The sequence below is a fragment of the Carassius gibelio genome, chromosome B8 (genome assembly GCF_023724105.1).
Source record: "Carassius gibelio isolate Cgi1373 ecotype wild population from Czech Republic chromosome B8, carGib1.2-hapl.c, whole genome shotgun sequence".
NCBI classification, from domain to species: domain Eukaryota; kingdom Metazoa; phylum Chordata; class Actinopteri; order Cypriniformes; family Cyprinidae; genus Carassius; species Carassius gibelio.
This window is the reverse complement of record NC_068403.1, coordinates 21,574,996-21,595,324: the sequence shown is the minus strand read 5'-3', so window position 1 is coordinate 21,595,324 and position 20,329 is coordinate 21,574,996. Positions and strand designations below refer to the sequence as shown.

The following is a 20,329-nucleotide window of genomic DNA, read 5'->3' as shown; positions in this document are numbered from 1 at the left end:
ATTTGGGCTAGCAGCTGGCCCAGCAGATGCCTGTGAAACTGCCCACGGCGGCTAAAACTTACAGTAAGTTACGTTAGATAGCATTGGCAGATGCCCACTGGTTACATTATTTGACCTCAGAGTTAAAACTTGTTTTGCAGCTGCCACACAGCAATTGCCACTACTAACATTACATCTATATTTATATGAAAGTACATTAAGTGGACTTGTAATCAGCTGTTGGATGCCATTCTATGCACTTCTTGGATAAAATGATGGTGCCATCACAATTGGTTCTTGACCCTTGTTGGCGCTATTCAGATAAACAGCTGCATATGTTGGCCAGGCAGTGTTTGCACCTTCTTAAACACTAGGTGTCATATTGGTGTAGAAAAAATTGTCACAGAGCACCGACTTATATGATCTTTTATTTACTGCACATTTATCTCATAATATTAATTAAGACGTATTTTGTGACAAAGCTTAAGTACTAAACAATAAAAGATTATTGCGTTTTCTTATTGTTTTTTTTTTTTCTCAGCCAACACAACACATAATTTTAAGGCAAACAGTGGCTATTTGGCTGTTGAATGGACATTGTGTGAATCACATCTCAGTCAATTTTATTTGAGGAATGATTTGAGGAAAAGATTGCCCACTGCATGCTGTAGATTAGAGAACTTCACATGTATGTGATTCGCGTTTTTATAAAGAATAAAATGAATTTGTTAAGCAGTGTGTGTGTGTGGAAAAACATGTCGATGTAGTGTAAAATGGCATTTTGACTGTCAGAAACAATATTTTTTGTGGCACTTTTTTGCCGGTGTAGTTTATCAGTTGTAGTAGATTGTAGCTTACTACAATTTAGATATATTCTTTGCTACTATGTTGATTCCTTCTTTAAAACACCCGAATAAGAAATGTACATAAACACATATTCATCAAATGTTCGATGAATACTTTCAGATGCGTATGCTACGACAACTTGATCTTCATTTTTATTGAGCGACAGAACCACATCCGCTATATTTATGTTCACTGGAGCTGGCGGAAGTGGACGCGCGTCATTGGCTGTTGAGCTGCTCTTCAGCGCTGTGCTCGTGCGTGTTCATTCAAACGGCTGTGTTCAGGAGCGCGCGCAAGGAAAGGGCTGATCTCCTTCGAACTCAAATTCACGTTTCACCTATCTATTCATGATTCTGTCAACTTAGTATAAAGGTAAGAAACGATTAAAAGCGACATTTGTATCTTTGGCCACGGCCAGCTGACAGCTTCGCCACAAACGAACTAACCTTGTACTGAAGAAATAATGCGGATGTTATGAGCTTATACAGATACTTCAGCAAATGAACCTTTGCTTATTTTTAGGCAACAGTTGCCACTATTACAATTACTAGAAAATGCGTCTTGTAACGTGTCGCTAAAGCCGGGAAAATCTTAATGTTTATTATGTTAGCACTATGGCTACATCAAACTAACGTTAACTTGTAGGGATTTGTCACCTTGTCAAATTCCTCAAGGTTTAGACATCAATGTATTTTTAATAACAATGAGCGTTCGTAGCCTGACCAACCCAGTTCGTGAAGATGAAGTGTAATCGCATACTTGCTGCACTAATGTCAATAAACCACCAAATATAGACGCTTTGTGAAAAAACCGGAACCTAAATCCAAAAATGTGCCCTGCTTGTGTTATTATGTGTCTACATGAGGCAGAAGTAAAGGAAGAAGTGGTGTGTCTGTTATTTGGAAACGCGGCTACACAGTCATATTGAATGCTGTTAAAGGGACTGTTCACCCAAAAATTAGAATTCTTCCAACACTTGAATGGTGACTCAGACTGTCATTGTCTTCGTGTGTTTTTCAGTAAAAACTCATATGGTTCTGGAATAGCATGAGGCTGAGTAAATGATGACGTTTTCTCATTTTTGGGATGAGTTGTCCCCTTCAATAATCCACGTTGTAACCATCATGTCATTAGATGACATAGGGCCTGCCACAGTGAAAGTGCAGAAGTCTTTCAAGCTGTGGAGTAAATCTCATTCGACAGTGTCCTGCTGGTCTGATGCGAGACCATCTCATTGAATGCCAGATTAGTAGCTCTGATAATCTCATAATAATGTTACGTCTGAGGTCTTTGAGCGGAGTGGTTGGTTTTGAAGAAGCTTATCACCTTAAGACGGATCGTGATGTTATACACTTAACATTTAAAACCATGAATGTGAAAACTATAGTTATAGTAAGTGACAGTTCCCGGCCGTCATCATGCTGCTCCAAACTCAAACTCCTTTTTCTTCTGGGGCACAGAAAAGGAGATGTTTAGCACAATGTCAAAGCTGCTCTTTCCCACTACAATAAAATGATAGAGTATTATTAAAATGATCACGTTTCCAGTGATTTCCCAATTTGACTAAAATGTCTTATTATATTACTATTGTAATATCACAAAACAAAATTATCTAGTATTTTAGATAAATATTATTATTATTATTAACAATAATAATTGCATTTTACATTACAACAAAAACAATTATGATACTAATATTTATGGCTGTCTTAAAAAAAATTTTTTTCCCATTTCTTTTTCTTTTAAATGAAAAACCACAGGGATCCTTTAAATCTTAAATCCATAGCTGGTTTATAAGCGCTTTTCATTCATCTTTATAGTGTCTCTATCATTTTTGGTGTGAATGTGCCTTAACATCTGTCTTCTCACAGACATGACGAGACAGGAGTGAAGTATCTGTTCTTGGCTGGAGCGTGAGGTTGGGCAGAGGATGCTGGAGGAGGGTGATGGAGAGTTGGAGGAGATCGGAGGAGGAGGAGATGGGGGTCTTCAAGCAGAGGTGGAGAGGCTGGCGGCTGAACTTCAGGAAGCCAATGAGGAGAAGTTACAGGCCGCATGGTACGGCCTGGCCGTTCTGGAGGAGAACGCTGCACTGAAGGTCAAACACAGCCAGCTGGAGGAAGAACATGAAGCCCTGAAGGTCGAAGTGACACAGCTCAGAGAGGTCAGTCAATAGAGAGCCTGAGATAAAAAGAAGAAAAAGAGGGTGGAAGCTTAAGTTAAAGTTTTGAGGAATTGTTGCATGAAACAAGGAGCTTCTTTTTTTTCCTAAGAGTGATTCACAAAATGGTTTACTGTTGTTGTTGTTGTTGTTGTTGTTTTTTGATTCGTTATAGCATGAAGTATTTGCTGTCTTAAATGTCTCTTGAATTTCTATGGTTTCTTGCACACGACAGCCAATGATTCACCACACAAAACATTTGTGGGTCAGCACAAATCATCAAGGCAAGTGAACCTGTATAAAATGTAATCTGGGCCATATTTCCTATACCTTTAGTAGTTTTGTTTATCATTTTTGAGAATTAAGGCATATTGCAGCCTGTCCAAGTTGTTCAATTTTTTTCCCATTTTGGACACCTTTGGAACCTTTCACATCACAGTTATAATAGTGTTATAATAGTATGGGTTTCTCTGCTTTTTACATGGTGACTGCAAGGGCTTTTCCCTGCAGATCTTATGTAACAATGTACAAATCAAAACTTGATATTTAAAAGAAATAATTACACAACATGCACTTCTTTAGGTCCCAGGGGACTAACCAAAATTAGTTGGATATTTATATCCTCGGCTTAACAGATGCAGGCATATGATGACAAAAAAAAGTTTAGTTTTGATTAATTAAGCCAACAAAAATTGCAAAAATTATGCAAGTATTTTCATAATATTTAAATGTTTGGCTGAAATAATAAATAAATCAATATTTGTCCCACCTCCTTGTGAAGTACTAGCTGAGAGCAATGCAAAGACTTTCCAGATTGTCATTTGCCCATAAACATAAAAAAAAAAAAAAAAGCAAATGCATTTCATTTTCCATTTTGGTTAATGTTTGAGAATAAGGAGCTCTCTTTTAAAACAGTGCTGTTTTGTTTGGACTTTATAGGGCAGTTTTAATAGAGCACTGTTCAGCCAGATCAGTCTATGTGGTTCATGGCCAAAGTAGAAAACAAATAGGCTGTAAGCCTGGGATGTACGGGCATTTTTAGCCCTCTTTGTTATCCGATTTATTTCATAAATCTGTGCCCCAAAATCCATGCTTTAAGTCTTTTGCAATAATTCAAAATTGGCAACATATTGAGGGCATTCTATGTGCACATATTATTGGTTTGCCAACTTCAGCTAATATGTCACTCTTTTTTTTTTTATGTGAAGCTCACATATTAGGCACATTGTGGACCCACCCCTCTGGTATGAAGATTAGGCTCATGTATTTCTCTCTCTGTGTGTCTGATTAGTAGAGCATGAAATTGGCAAAGTAGGTGAATGTGGTAGAGCGAGATGACTGGGGTGCACAGATATGGGTCTGGTGTGCTAGGAAAAAAAACATGTGACAGACAGTTGTAACATCCTAGAGTTGGACACATTGACTGCATCATCATTTCGTGTTTAGCCCTTCAGGACTCTAATAAATATTTCTGTTTAATCAAGAAATCTCTTCTCTGAAATGGTTTACCCACAAAGAAACAATTACTATATACATTTTTTTTTCAAAGCAATATTATTATCCTTGCTATTCTCATACATAAAAAGAGATGCAAGACAGAATGTGTTCTATTCCATGAGCAGCTCTATTCCTTACAGTGGCTCCAACAATAGTGTGATGAAGCCCAAGGCCATTGGTTTTTGTGTGTTGTTTAGATTTGAGACCTTTATGCTTCACCTTCTGCTTTTGTTGTATGGAATAGAGCTTCTGAGATATTCTTACATCATCTTTTGGTGTTTCACTCAAGGAAGTCATTTTGAGGGACAGAAGGAAAAGCAAATCTTTTTAAAAGCGTGTCCTTTTACTTTTACTGAACAGAAGTATAAATTCTCCCTCTTCAGTCTGCCTTTCATCATTAATTATAGAGTAGCACAAGCATGGTTTTCCCACATGTTCTCCCATGACTCAAATTATAATGTTCAAAAAAAGAGTGTGACCGTGTTAATAACAACCTAGCCAATGTTAATTCATCTTGTAACAGTTGAGTTTCAGTGTGAGCAAAACTGGTGTATATTTTGTTACCATTTGTCTAAGGGATACAGTGGCCGGTAACACTTTATTTTAAGGTTACATGTACTTGCTATTATAATAACAATAAATTATGCATATTTGCATGCAAGCAACCCTAAGCCTAACCCTATTCATATAGTATGTACATGTAGTTAATATTTTTAATTAGTTTAAATGTATAATTGCACTGTAACAACAAGGACACTAAAATAAAGTGTAACCCAGCGGCCTTAGCATGAACTAAACGCATTGTATTTCACCCTCTGGTAGCTACTAAAGCTGGAATGTAGCTCTCAATACAGTTGCTGTTGTTTATTGGCTAGGCGAGTAAACCAATTACTCAAAATAATTAAAGTTTGACAACTTAACTTTCAGCAGCTCTACTCTTCTCATTTGAAGAATTTCAGAAATTCACACAAAGTAGCTGAGGGGCCGTAAATTGTGAGAGCGTTGCTTTAAGCCAGTCAACTAAATTGTTTTGTTTCTTCTTGGCCAAACCTCTGCTAGTGTAACTCAGTGTCTTGGCGGTGATGAAGATGTGTGTTTTGATTGATGTATTATATGTGTGTATGTTTACAGGCTCTGGCAGACTCCGTGAGCAGCCATAAGCGTGCAGCCGCTGATGGGGAAAGTCGAGAAGATCGGCTCCTGCAGGAGTCGGCCACTAAAGAGGCAGCCATGGAGATTCGCATGGACGAGCTGCAGGCGGAGCTTAAACAGGCCCGTGTCATGCTGGCCAACACCTCGGCTGAAAACGAGCGACTGGCCAGCCTCTCCACCCAGCTGAAGAAGGTACATACACCACCATCAATCAGAAGGCTAGGGTTCACATAAAATGTGCATTCCTAACCACAAGACCCATGAACACCTTACTGCCTCAACTACCGGGTTGAGTTTCAATGTCAGCCTGAAGAGAAGAGAGGCCATTGTGAACTACTTATTGAACTATTGTACTGGACAAAACAAATAATTTATACCTTTAAGTAAAGTTCCTTAATAATAAAATCTTTGCCCTCTAATGAGAAACGAGTTGATTTCTATGCTAAATCAGCTTGCAATCTCTGCAAAAAAAAAAAAAAAAAAATTCTTCAAAATGTTTAATTGTATGAGAAAAATCACCTGGGACTGCTAAACTTCACCTTTTGTATTTCGAAGTGGAACAAAGTCTCATCTGGAATAAAATGTAAATAATGATACATAGTATAATTTTGTGTGAACTGTGCTTTTTGAGAATTTGTATTAAATTGAACAAAGAGAAACTTCCACCACGTAATTGTTCGGATCTCATTTATTGTCAGTTTATTTTATTTTATATGTTATGTGTCTGACTGCTCCTGCTGACTCTAGGAGTGTGAGTGCTTGGAGGTGGAGAAGAACCGAATTAGAGAGGAGATGAAGGAGTACAAGACTCGAGAGGTGCGGCAGCTTCAGGATAACAGTGAGTTGGAGGAGGAGAACATCTCCCTGCAGAAACAAGTCTCAGTGCTTAAGGAGAACCAGGTGCGTGAGAATGCAGTTTAAGCGTTGTTTGTGGTGGTGTTTTCTGTATTTATTGAATATCCAACTCTTTGTAACATTTAATCACTTAATTGTAGTGTTTGCTGGACTTAAAACTAGCCCATAAATTACTCCCCCTCAAGTCATCCTTGGTGTATATGACTTTCTTCTCTCAGACGAATTCAGTCGGAGTTATATTACAAATGTTCTTTGATCTTTCAAGCTGTTTCATGGCTCTAAACCCTTCTGTAGCGATTCGATGTGTTTTTGTAAGAAAAATATCAATATTCGCGTGAATACCAATGTTTTTAACCGGAGCAAAGGAAGCAACGTTTTACTTCTGCAAAGAAAAACCAGTCTCCTCTTGTTTTTTTTTTTTTTGGGCAGTCTCCTTACATTCTTCTTTACAAATACTAGTTTTTTACTTCCAATCAGTGACCGTTGTTTTGATCTCTCTACTACGCTTTCGCATGCTTCACTTCTGAGTGGCCTCATACGTCATCCTCGCGGAGCTGCTTCCGTGTACAATAGTTAGTACAAGATAAATTAAAGTTATTATTAAGTTTTGAATATAGATATTTTTCTTCAAAAAATGCATCGATTCGCTGCAGGAGGAATTTGTTCACCCCCCCAGCCGTCTGAGACGCTTCTTTTTATGGATAAGCATTTTTATTTAACTTATTTTGGACTGATGCATGCAACACCTGCTGAGTGAAATGAAACAGCTTGAAAGATCAAAGACCATTTTTAATACAACTCCGACTGGATTCTTCTGAAAGAAGAAAGTCATGTAGACCTAGGATGACTAAGGTTGAGTAATTTAGGGCTGATTTTGCTTATGGAATGTGATTCGCTGGAGATGCCTGGTGATTTTGAATGTGTTTTTTGCAGCTGCTGTCACGGCAGTACAAACACTTCTGTTGTAGTGCTTCAGTCTCAGCTGATTTTTAACAAAGCCTTCCTTCTGAGGGGCTGCACACGAGAACGGTTTTATTCACGTCCCGCATCAATATTCACAGACACTCAGAGGCTGGAACGCCTGCCTTGTTGGACTGAAAACCGGTTTGCTTAGGGTGAAATCAGACATTAAATATACAGACTTCAATAACTAGACTAGTTAGAGTGAACTGACTAAAAATATGTGTTATGATGCCACTAATTCTGTCACCAATTGTGATGAATGTGATCATATGCAAAGTTTTGGGATTGACACTGTGTGAATGCTAACACTTGAACCTGTTTGGTGTTAAAGGAATAGTTCAGCCAAAAATGACACATCACCCCCATGGCCACCCAAGATGTACTGTAGATGTTTCTTCATTGGAACAGATTTGGAGAAACTTAGCATTTCTCTAAATGAGAGTCCAGAAAGCAAAAAAGAAGAAACATCTACAAATTTGTTCCAAAGAAGAAACAAACTCATCAAGATCTTAGATGATCTGAGGGTGTGAATTATTCTTTAAAACTTGTTTAGATATATTTTTGATACGAATGCTCCCAAAATGCATGGCCTTGAACTAGTTATTCAGTCTGTTGTTTATACACTGTGATATTAATATAAATATGGGTGTCATTTCCTGAGTGAATTCAGAGAGGGGTGCAATAGTCCAGAAACGACTGATGTCATGAAGTGGATACAGATCTGGGTTTGTTTACTGTTATTTGTCATCGGTGTTCATAGAAATGGGATCTAATTATTAGTCAATATTATGGTTATTGTTTGTATGTTACTGTATCCAGTAGTTATATGATGCCAGATCACATCAGAAAAGGCGGGCTAATCAAGCCTAACAAGTTTCAGTTTATGACTTCTAGTAACCCTAGTCAAATAGTTTGTTGGTCTTTTCATTAGGTGGTCTTTTCATGTTTGTTGTTATCTAAAACTGATAAATTTGAAAGTAATATTAAAATAAATAAAAAATTTAGTTAAATGTCATTGTAACCGTTTTTCAAGTAAAAGTGCTAAAATTACTAAAATAAAACTTAAAAAATTTAATATATAAACTTAGGGCTGCACGATTATGACAATTATAATTGTTGATTATTCACTTGAAATTGTAATTGCGATTTTATTCATTATGATTATCACAATTTACATTGAATGATGTTTATACCATTTGTTTAATGCAAATGCATGCTGTATTTTTATATGAAAATAAGCCAGCTGAAAACACTAACTGAAAAACTTGTAGTGCTTTTCTATAGTATTTAGCCTCAAATGTCAACTATACATCAGATTGGTTTCTTCTTTAAATTATAAAGTAAAAATCTGAATGGTATTATATTATACCAAAACTAAAATTACAATAATGGAAAAAACCCTTAAGATATGTAGAAAGAAAAAACACACAGAATAACATAAGTGGACTTTGAACAATCAGTTGCCACTTTGAATGATTAAGTAAATGTGGCATCCATAATTGTAATTGCAAAAAATTGTGCAGCCCTATATAAACTAATATAAGATGACAAAGGCACAATGATAAATCATTTGTGTCCACAGGTGGAGTTTGAGTCAGTGAAGTTGGAGTTGACCCATAAAGATGAGGAGCTGGAGCTGATGAGGGCACAGCTAGAAGAGGCCGGGCGTCTGAGGGAGATTGCAGAGCGTCAGCTGGACGAGGCACTCGAGGCCCTGAAAGAGGAGAGGGAGCAGAAGAACAACCTGAGACGAGAGCTCACCACCCTTACCCTCAACCCATTTGACTCTTTTGGCCACATAGAGCTACAGCTGGATGACAGCCGGGACGGAGAGAAGGACAGAGGGGGAGGAGAGGAGGAGGAGGAGATGGACAGTGGGTATAATAACTCCAAAGGGATGGAGAGAAACAGATGCTCCACACCCAGAAACAGTGACGTGTTCCTCAGACCGCAGGCTCCCGGGCTGGTGGCTGATCTCCTGAGTGAGCTGCACCTGTCAGACAGCCAGAAACTCAAGCAGCAGCTGCTGCAGGTGAGGAAACCGTGTCAGCATTTTCATATCAAAGCTTTATTACTGGAGACTTTCTGAGAATTATTTGTCTTGTGTTTTTGTGTTTATATATGACCAGTATCTCAGAAATTTACATCCATCACCATGACATTGGTTTCATTATTCTTGAGACTGTTTATAAATCTGGGGGGCAAGTGAGGTTTATATTGGCTGATGTCAGTCTATTCAGATCTAATCTCATACCAAAGATTAAAAGATTCAAACCCTGTGATGTAAATGCCTGTAAAATGGTCATGTGGGGTTTCTTATTTTTAACTCCGCAGTTTCATGCATGAAACCATCATCTGACATGAAAACTGCTTCCTGTTTCATACCACTTCCTGCTCAGATGTACTGTACCATCAAGTCAGTTACTAAGAAACAAGTGTTTTTCACCCAGCCAGATAGTCCAGTTTTCTTTTTTATTATTAAAATGTATTTGTATCATTGATTTATATTGATTGATTGATTATAATTATTATTTTGACCTTTCTGCCTTTGTTGTATAGGAAAGTTAGGAGAACGGGAAAGGATACTGGTTTACTCAAAGTGCTGTGATTTTCAGAATTTGATACTTTTACTAAAACCTAAAAAAAATTGTGAATTAAATTTAAAGCCCTTTAAGTAGCATAAATCAGGCTGAAGTGGTCCTCCTTTAAAAGTCTGTTTAGTTCTAGTGTCTTTAGTAAGTTTCTCTTTAGTGTTGTTATTCATCCAAAACACTTGGATTTAATTAGTCAATCGGAATAAATCTTCATGATCCTTGTTTTTGAGAGCCCATATTGTTTGTGTACCCTTGTCCAGGTGGAGAGAGAGAAAGCCACTCTGAGCAGCACTGTGCATGACCTCCAGCAGCAGTTATCCCAGTCTGAAGATGCTCTCAGTGAGCAACGGGTGAAGATGGAACAGCTGACCCAACGTTTGGAGACCCTTCAGGGCACTGCCTTGAAAAGACCTGCTGAACGAGAGAATGGAATGAGCCCGTCTCCCAGGCCTCTTCAGAACCAAGAAGCCGAAAATGTCATCAGCTACTATGAAGTGGATGCCAAAAGCACAGAGGTACTAGAGTGCCGCATGCAAGCGGTAAATGAGGAGCTTGTGCATCTGCACGAGGAGCTGAAAGAGGCTGGTGAACACTCCAAAGCCCTGGAGGAGCGCTACAAGCAGGAGAAAGAACGCTGGAGGGGTGAGGCACAGGAACTTGCTGATAAAATACGACAGTGTATCGCTGCTAGCCGACAGGACCAGGAGCGAATTGGACAGTTAGAACGGGAAATTGGCGCCACACGGCAGGTCGCCACGGACTCTGAAGGCCACCTCAGTGCTGCGCAGGAAGAGCTTCTGGCCTTCTCTGAGGAGCTGGCCAACCTTTACCATCATGTGTGTGTTTGTAACAACCTCACGCCCAGTCGCGTTACACTGGATTACTACCGTGAAGGAGCACAAGCGGGGAGAACGCACAGCCATTTGCAGCCGCACCACTATCACAGATCCCTCCGCAGACACAGGCGGTCGGGTGAAGTGTTGGACCTGGGCAGTGGAGGAAGTGGAGACGCATCCTCTAGCTGCGGAAGTTGTCCAGGGTCTCCAACACTAGACTTCAGGGACCCAACCAATGTGCGCCATCTGGTTGCTGTCATACGATGCCAGATTAAACATTTACAGGTATGTTTTATGTCATTTCTTGTTCACTTTTTATTTGTTTTCCCATTTCACTTTGATCACGACAGCCTTAGCTTTTGTTTTAATTGCTAATTAAATTTGGGGGGCATTTTGGTTCATCTTGATGGCATTTCTGTCCAAGTGCCTAATTTCCAACCTCAGCACTTTATTGTAGGTATAGGGCCTTTTGAAATGCATTTTTTTCTTTTTTTGCAATTTTTGTTTCTTTTTTAATAATTAAATTCTGGTACATATTCCTTAAAATAATGTTTTAATAATTAGGGGTGCGCATAATTTTTTTTCGGCCTGGTTCTCATAAGAGAATCTGGAGATTTGGTTTGGTCCTCCCAATATTTACTACTACATTTGTTTGGTCGCTTCTTTAAGAAGAATCGCTTTATGTATTCCCCAATTTTAAGTCGCTTTGGATAAAAGCGTCTAACAATAAATAAATAAAAGCATTTTCATCATATTCAAACTTATTTTAATTTTAGTGGACTGTCCTTCATTTGATTTATTCATCCAAAATTTGGCAAATTCTTTGACATTCAACATGAAACAGTAAATTCCATTTTTATGACTGGATTCCACGATTATGTCTGTGTTTTCTGCAATCTGGAAATCATAGGGCCCTGTAGTTAATATTGAAAGGGCAATATATGGTTATATAAGGAAGTGTACACACAACAATTCTATATTGTATATTAATGAATCCTAAAATGCTCTTTAAATAAGGATAGCTGAATAAAGTTATGGCTTATCATTGGAACATTTCATTTAAGCCTTTTAAGCAGCTTTTTTTTTTTTTCTGGAGAGGTAAAGCATGAAATTTGAACCGATTAGACCAGGCTGCCTTAGGATGGCGGCCTGAATCCGTTTTAACCACAACATTCAGATTATAGCTGCACTTTTGCTTTCAGACAACTCAAGAAAACAAAATAATGTTCAATATCAGAATCTAAATCTGTTTTCTTTATTGCCATTTTTGACTGAATTTTCTGTTTTTATACTATGATCGTGAATATTTTAAAATGTCATGCATTTTATATTGTGTTGTTCCCTTTGTTTAACTCATAAGTCACAATGTGCTATAAAAGTTTTTTTTTTTTTTTTTTTTTTTTTTACTTCTTTTTGAAACTTTTGCAGGTGGCGGTGGACCTGTGCAGGCAGCGTAACCTGTTGTCCTCTCCAGCAGCAGGAGAGAGCACTGAATCAGACCGTGACACGGAGGCGCTCATCGAGGAGGTGCTAAAACTGAAGTCCCTCCTGAGCACCAAGAGAGAGCAGATAGCCACGCTCCGAACTGTCCTGAAGGCCAATAAACAGGTACAGATGTTAGATTTTTTTTTTTTTATTTCCAAACATTGTATTTGTTCTTGGTGAGCTCAAAAACAACTAAGAAAAGATAAAACAATCACATTCGTACATGCATAAATTATTCCAACCACAATAAAGAATGAAATACAGATGCATAAGTGCCAGAAGAGTTTAAAACATGGACCATATGGAATAAAAAAAAAAAAATGTCTGGCCGGATGTATGGGATCTATAAGGGAATTGACAAGGATGTCAGTAGGTTTGAGAACAGATACAAAACAACCTTTTTCTTTAATCAAGCAAGAATCATTAATAACCATCTCTTATACTCGTTAAATGGCCAAATATTGGTTGATTAGGCAAAAATGGTTTGAATAGTTGTGTGAAATGTACCATATTTATGCTGTTGGAGAATGTTCCTAGCTCAAGCACATTGTTTCCTTTGATGTAAATCAGATCATATAACTTCTTTGCTGTTTTATTTTATGATTTTTTTTTTTTTTTTCTCAGACGGCCGAGTTGGCTTTAACCAACCTGAAGACAAAGTACGAGACTGAGAAGAGTATGGTGACAGACACTATGAAGAAGCTGAGAAATGAACTGAAGGCCCTGAAGGAGGACGCAGCCACCTTCTCCTCCCTTCGCGTCATGTTCGCAAGCAGGTATGATGGGATTACACATGCGTCAAGTGCTTTGTGCGCTCACAGGTCATGGGAGTTTCTCAGGTCATTGTTCGTACAGCACATAACTCATTTCCTGTGAGTGATGTTAGGGGTTTTAAGGTTAAACTGGTTGTTTGTAAACTGGGTTGATTTATGGACCGAGTGCAAATAAGTTCATGGGAGAAGTTGATACTCTCAGTTCCAGCTTTCATTTGTCAATTGAGGAACAACCAATCAATTTTAGTAATATTTTTTTTATGATTGACTATCTTTTATACATAAATCATCAGCTGACATGATGTAAGGTTTATAGCTATTTTTTTAGTCACTGCGGTGAAAAAGATGCAGGCAGTGTTTGTTTACATTTGTAGAAAGACATATGTTAGGAGTTTGGATAAAGAGTGGTAGAGATTAGACGGTCATGACCCTGTTTAAAGAGTAAGATAATAAGATCATAATCTCCAGGTTCAGTCTCTCACGAGCTCACTGATCCCATGTGCAGACGAGAGCAGCTCACTGAGAGATCAAGTGTCAAGAGAACCGAGAGCGGTGGAAGCAAGGATAACGTTTTCAGTCAAGTTACTGTAAATGGAAAAATCTAGACCTCATTAGAACATTAATATAAACTCATGTGGTATGCAACATCTTTTAGAATAATTCAATAATTGAAAAATTATTCCTTGCTTAAATTATACTAGGGTTACCACACCTCAAGACATCGATCAGATGATTTATTTAAAGGGATTCGTCCAAGTTTTTCTACTTAAATCACTACTGTGAGTAGGACTATTTCTTCCGCATCTCATCCAACGCTAGTACCAAAACATCGTTTTAAAGCTGGTAATGGAGGCTTGAGCCATTGATAGCATTCTAATGCAGTTATTAGAAAGAGAGCGAGAGCGACAGAGGGAGAGAGCGAGCACCTGTGTGAATTAAGCTAACGTACCACTGTGCGTCTCGAAACACTCTTCTGCTTCAGTGAGAAATGTCATGTGTAGCCTTTAAGTTCCGACACTATATAGGCTAACTGATAAAATCATCAGGGCAGCGCTGAAAACACCTTTTTGTGCGAACTGCGTGACCGTTATTCTAGTTAACTGTGCGAAGTGATACAGAACTGTAATGTGGTCAAGTGAGCTGCCTGGAACTACTTTGGCCGTGCATTTCCCAGAAAATAATTGCACACCTCAGAACGTTCGTCAGCCAATCAGAGTCAAGCATTCAATGGCCCCGTAGTATAACCTGAGATAAATGCAGATTTGTAAAGATTTCAAACAGCCACATAACTTGTTTAAACACTTTTCATCAGTTTTCACGTTTTTTTAATGATTTCAGTAAAAACTTTTTTTTAAAATTACGTTTATAGCAGCAGTTTTGATTTGCATGTTATTTATAGTCTTAAAATAGTGATAAAATGCATGATTTGTGAAAAGTTTGTGGTCAGTAAGAATTCAGTATGATTTGGAAATAGAGTAAAAACAGTAATATTGTGAAATGTTTAATATATTTTAAACTTAAATTTATTTCCGTGATCAAAGCTGTATTTTCATCATCATTACTCCCAGTCTTCAGTGTCACATGATCCTTCAGAAATCATTCTTATATATTGATTTGCTGCTCAAGAAGCATTTCTTACTATGAATGTTAAAACCGTTGTAAATAATACACATTTTGTGGAATTTTTTTTGTCAGGATTCTTTGATGAATAGAAAGTTTATTTAACTTTTTTTTATATATATAAATATTTTGTAACATTATACAACATTACTGTCGTTTCCATCAATTTAATGCATCCTTGCTAATTGCTTTAAAAAACTGACCACAACCTTTAATGGGATTGTGTATATATCAGCGTCAGCCATTCTAAAAAGCCACTAGTTAATTGGTAGTTGGTTGCTTGCCAAAGTCCAAGGAGCTCACTGCTACAGTATACTATGTCTGTTTGTTTTGATAATTTTGATGTGAAAGGGATTGTTTATTTTTGAAATTGTTTAACTCGCATTCGCCTTTCCCACCACCTGACTAAAAGAAAAACATAAAAAATGTATTTAAAAGATCAAATAAAGTTGGTCTATCATGTCTGTACTAACAAGTTACAGGCCAAAGTTTCATATTAAACACTAACCCAAAGTATAAGCAATAGTAATAATAATGATTTCCCTCACAAGTAATACTAGTTATCAGTGACAACTGTGTATTGGTTTGTGTTTTTACTCAAAACATTCCGAAGTGAAGCATTTTATTGTTTGAACATCAAAGGCTTTCGGGCTGTTGTGTGTCGCGCTTTCATGAGGACAACAAAGACTGTTCTACACATTCTTGCATCAGTTTCTAATAAAAGCTAAATTGTTTTTTTAAGGGATGTTTATGCAAAATGTAATCCCTTTTATTCTTTCGTTATTTCATTTTATATGTATCTCCATTCCTGTTTCCTGTATCCTTATCATTTTCACAGATGTGACCAGTACGTAACTCAGTTAGATGAGATGCAGAGACAGCTCGCCGCCGCTGAGGATGAGAAAAAGACGCTCAACTCTCTGCTCCGCATGGCCATTCAGCAGAAGCTGGCACTGACCCAGCGGCTGGAGGACCTGGAGGCGCCTCTCAGTAACGGTGGCAGCCCGCGCCTTTCCCGGACCAAGCATCTGTCCAAATCAGGCCGAGCCCAGCGGAGCCCCATGAGAAGCAGTCCACGCTCCAGTCCACTGCTAGTGCCTGCCGGCCCGCAGAACACAAGCAGCCACACGAGGGCGCTCTCACGCAGCCTTCACTGCAGCCCCGTAAGAGCGCCCTCCTCTTCTTCCTCACACTCCTCTTTTTCTGCCTCAAATGAACCCGAGTCCTCTACGTCCACGCAGAGTTTGGCATCTGTGGGGCTTGTGCGCGACACTACTTTCATTCGTAGTTATGGGTCAGGTTCGTCTCGCTCGTTAGATGACTCTACTGGAGGGTTGGGACCATTTGCTATTCAGTCACGACAGCCTAAAGTTAACGAATCACAGGGAAAACATCTAAAAGTGTACGTGCCGTTGCGCAGTAACACGTTTATTAAAACACGTCGCGCGTCTGCACCAGTGAGCAAAGGCGCTTCACGTTCAGTCGAAACCCTTGATACGCATTTAGATAGAACTGACGGATCGGAGAAAAGACGTAAAGTTACAATGCAGGAGAATGATTTAAGACCTTTCAAAAAGTCTGATGCAGAACGTACTTTTCTCAAAAAGCAGTCTAACATCTCTAAATCTCGATCTGATGAGGGAACTTCTTTTAGTCGTTTTGCAGGTTCAAATACAGTGTCTACGACGCAATCAAAATGTTTCCCTCGGGCAGCATCGAGTGTAACATCTAGCGATCAGTCCACTCCACACAGTCTATCAGATAAACCCCAGAAATCATCCTGTAGGACAAAACCATCCTCTAGGCTAGCTAGCCATTCAGACTCCTGTCATGATTTTGTTGAGGAAACTGGGTCTAATCCTAGTCATGAGATTAAAGGGAAACAAGGTCAACTCAGAAAAAAGCAAAGAAGTGTTGATGCAGAGAAAAGGTCAACACACACAAAATTCAGAGCCACATAACTGCTCAGTTGTTGACCATCACATAAGTAACACAAATGTATCACTAACTCTGATAAAGCAATTTCAGAATTAGATGTTTCTGCTCAATTGGTGGAGCATTTCGGTAAAGTGCTATTAAAACACAAATACTTTCTCATGTGTTTTGTCCGTCATGGATTCTTTTGCATTCATTTTTTTAATCATGTTACCATTTGCTGGTTTTAACATACACAGTTCAACATAAACATCAAAAGTTTAGGTTTGGTACAATAAAAAAAATAAAATAATTTAAGAAGTCTCACCAAGACTTTGTTTGATCAAAAATACAGCAAAGACTTATATATTATATTTTACAAATTGAAAACTGTTGAAAGATGTCATCTATTACTTCGATGGCACAGCTGACTTTTCAGCATCATTATTCAGTGTCACATGATCATATGATATTCTGATTTGATTGGCTGATAGATTGGATAGGAAAATTATGTTTAATTTATGACTGATAAATAATGATTGGCAAAACTAAGATTTAGTCTCAAAAAGATAACAAATAACACATTAAAACTAAAAATCAGTCCGCTTGTTGCACCACATTATGATGTGAAGATTTCGATTTTAGAGATTTAGTAAAAATGACACCGTTATTAAACTACTTGTGTTATTAAAGATTTTCTTTTAAAGGAGGGTTAGATGGCCAAGGTAAGAATTATGGAAATGATCAAAATTATATATGTAATATCAACCAATATGGATCAACATAAAAAAACATTTGCAAAACATTTTTGGAAAAAACATGCTGGTGGAAATTAATTGAAATGGACATTTATGATGCAAGATCGGTCTTTCTGTAATTTCATACATATTGAGCTTGTATTCAACCCATGACGTCCTTTTAAGCTTTCCTCCATACTATTTCTCTGTGAGGGTTTCCTTCGTGGTTTAAATCGGTCTGTTGTCATTGTATCTTCTCTTATTCTCTCCCATCTCTAATATCAGCTCAGCATTTGTCATTTGTATGAATGAACACTTTTGACTTACTGTGTCTCACTGTCTTTGCAGAGATGAAATCCTCCTTGTGTCTCCCTCTGTGCTCCAGTACACATGGACCATGTTCATGAACACCTTTACCCTGCAGACCTGTCCCAGCATCCTCTCCTCACCTCATTGGATCTCTGGTCATGTCTCTCTCCTCCCGTCTCTCTCTCGCCTGTTTTTTCATATGGTTGTATGTTTGTCTGGATCAAGTCGTTCAGCTTCAAGATACTGAAAGCTGAACACCGTCATTTCATACCATCAGATTTTTCCTTATTCATGTACATATGTACCAAACAAAACATTTGGAGATCAGTATTGTTTCGTCTAACTGGCTGTGTCTGACCTGTTCTCATACAAGCCATAGATAAAGACGTCTTGTTTTGGTTTTAGGCTTTAAAAACTGATTTTTTTAGCTATCATGGAGGACGTTCCTCTGGTTTAACTGACCATTGGTTGTTTCCCTGGCCTTTAAAGACCACTACAGTGAAGTAAAAAACAAATAAACACATGCAACTAGTAAACCGAACAATCAACTATGCATAGGCACAAAGACTTTTGCTGCTAATTAGCTCATGCAAAAATATACATGCATACAATTACCAAACTGCCAGTTTATTCTGCCTTCAACACAGTTAACCAACAGCACTGTAAAACAATGTGCTTTATTTTTAAATAGTACTTTTAAATGGGTAAACTTTAAACCTATGTATAGGTTGTGTTCATGTCAGAGGGAACACATTGACTGGGGAAAAGTGTAATGGGATTTAAAATAGTGCCTTAATACTTTTGAGTGAACATTTGTAGATAATCGGTTTAATATTTTGTTGTTTGAATTGATGGAAAGGGTGTAGGTTGATTTAAGACTAATTATGGACTTTTGTTTGCATGTATGTACAAATAATGTCACATTCCCGGCTTGTTTTATTAAAAATAATATTTCCCTGTTCTTGTCAGAACCGTGTGTTTGATTTGTATGATGTTGTGTCGACCTGCCTGTCAACACTTTCATCTCCATCTTTCATGATATTTTGAAAATTGCCATTTGTGGTATTTTTAATTGTACTGTCTTTTTTTTTTTTTTACCTGATTTTTTTATATTCCATTGTTCAGCCCCACAGAATGGTAATGTCCATGCAATATCAGATCTTGTTTGTGAATATGTAGTGAAAAAAAATAAAGATTTCAATGTTTGTGTATTTGTTGCATTATGTTCGCTGTATTGAAGACTTGAAGTGTCAAGCAGTTATATTTCAGTAGCTTACAGATTTCAGATGTCTATTTTATTGAATATATTTCATGAAAATGTATGGTTTAAGTTGATAATAACCCTGCAGCAAGTTGATGTTAAAAATGTGCTTGAATGTTCACATTCCATCTTTTGCTTTATATATATTTATTACATTTTTATATAGTTGAACATATTCAACTAGACTTTGAGAGCTACTTTTACTCTGTTAGTTATTGGTCAGTTGCTATGTTTGACTTCATTACTCTCCATTCGCCAAACATCAAGTGCTCGACTTCCCTCAGCGTTTCCAGAGTCATATTTCAGGTCTGAGGGTTTTGTGTCCTTTAGTTTGACATTTGCCCATCTTTAATCAGAGGGGTCAGTTTTTGTCATTACATCCTGAGGTAAAGAGATCCCTGAGCTCAGGGTGACGACTCTCTTGTTACACAGCTGAAAACGAGCCAGTGCTTCTCTGACTGGTCTCCCTCAGCTTCAACGCAAAACTAACGAAAGCGTCTGAAGAAATGAATTGCGATGACGCGTTTTCGGCTGGTCATGTGATCCGAGTCGACCTGCTCTATTCAAAACAAAACTGCTTTTCTTAAGCTACTGATATAACTGGAGTCATCGCTTCATAAATGTACTCCACTTAGAATCTATCTTTCAAAATTCGCCAACTATTCACAATATTTTTGCGCAGCATATTTGTAAAAATGAAATTGTGCTCGTGTCTTTTCGCGCACTCGGTGACAGAGCGTGAATCATTTGGACTATCGTTCACTCACTGCCCCCAAGCGGCGTTCAAGTGAAGGGACTTGAGATAAAGTGGCATCTTTCTCAGGTGTCCCGCGTTGATGTGTGGTAAATAGATATCTTGTACTCTTCGCTTCCCAGATGGGACCTCGCTCATGGAGCGGTGACGCACTTTCGGTGAGTTCAGAACTGCGCTTTCGATATCTTTAGTACAAAAGCCACAGTGTTTGTTTCAGCATGAGTGTGATTTCCACAATAGTGTCATCTCACCTGGATGATGAGGTTTACAATATGCCTAGACTGCAATTAGTATCGGAGTGATTATTCATTGCATTTGTGTGTTTCAATTGTTCTGATGCTTTTCTGTCAAAACTGAGATTCTGATTATTTTAATGCTTTTAAATTTTAATGCTGTTGTGTGTCTATTGCTATATACAGGTGTTTTAGTATATTATAATATATATAACACTTCTTATCTACATGAAAATGTAATGCATGCATTTATCTGTCCGTCAGCAATCTGTACTGATTTTGCTTGAAATTACGAATAAATAATTTGAGTGGGCAGGAACCAGCTGATAAATTATAAATCCCCACTTAGGTGAAACACAA

At 38.0% G+C, this 20,329-nt stretch overlaps 1 protein-coding gene across 1 annotated transcript; it reads left to right on the top strand.

Moving 5' to 3' along the window:
* Window positions 1–1,032: 1,032 nt before the first annotated feature.
* On the top strand, window positions 1,033–18,932 carry LOC127963649 (protein bicaudal D homolog 2-like). Its single transcript, XM_052563668.1, has 10 exons — window positions 1,033–1,197; window positions 2,697–2,989; window positions 5,615–5,827; window positions 6,383–6,535; window positions 9,036–9,485; window positions 10,308–11,168; window positions 12,312–12,491; window positions 12,993–13,144; window positions 15,600–15,924; window positions 17,761–18,932. The coding sequence occupies exons 2-10, from the start codon at window positions 2,756–2,758 to the stop codon at window positions 17,764–17,766; spliced, it is 2,574 nt and encodes an 857-aa protein (XP_052419628.1). The 5' UTR covers window positions 1,033–1,197; window positions 2,697–2,755; the 3' UTR covers window positions 17,767–18,932.
* Window positions 18,933–20,329: the final 1,397 nt, after the last annotated feature.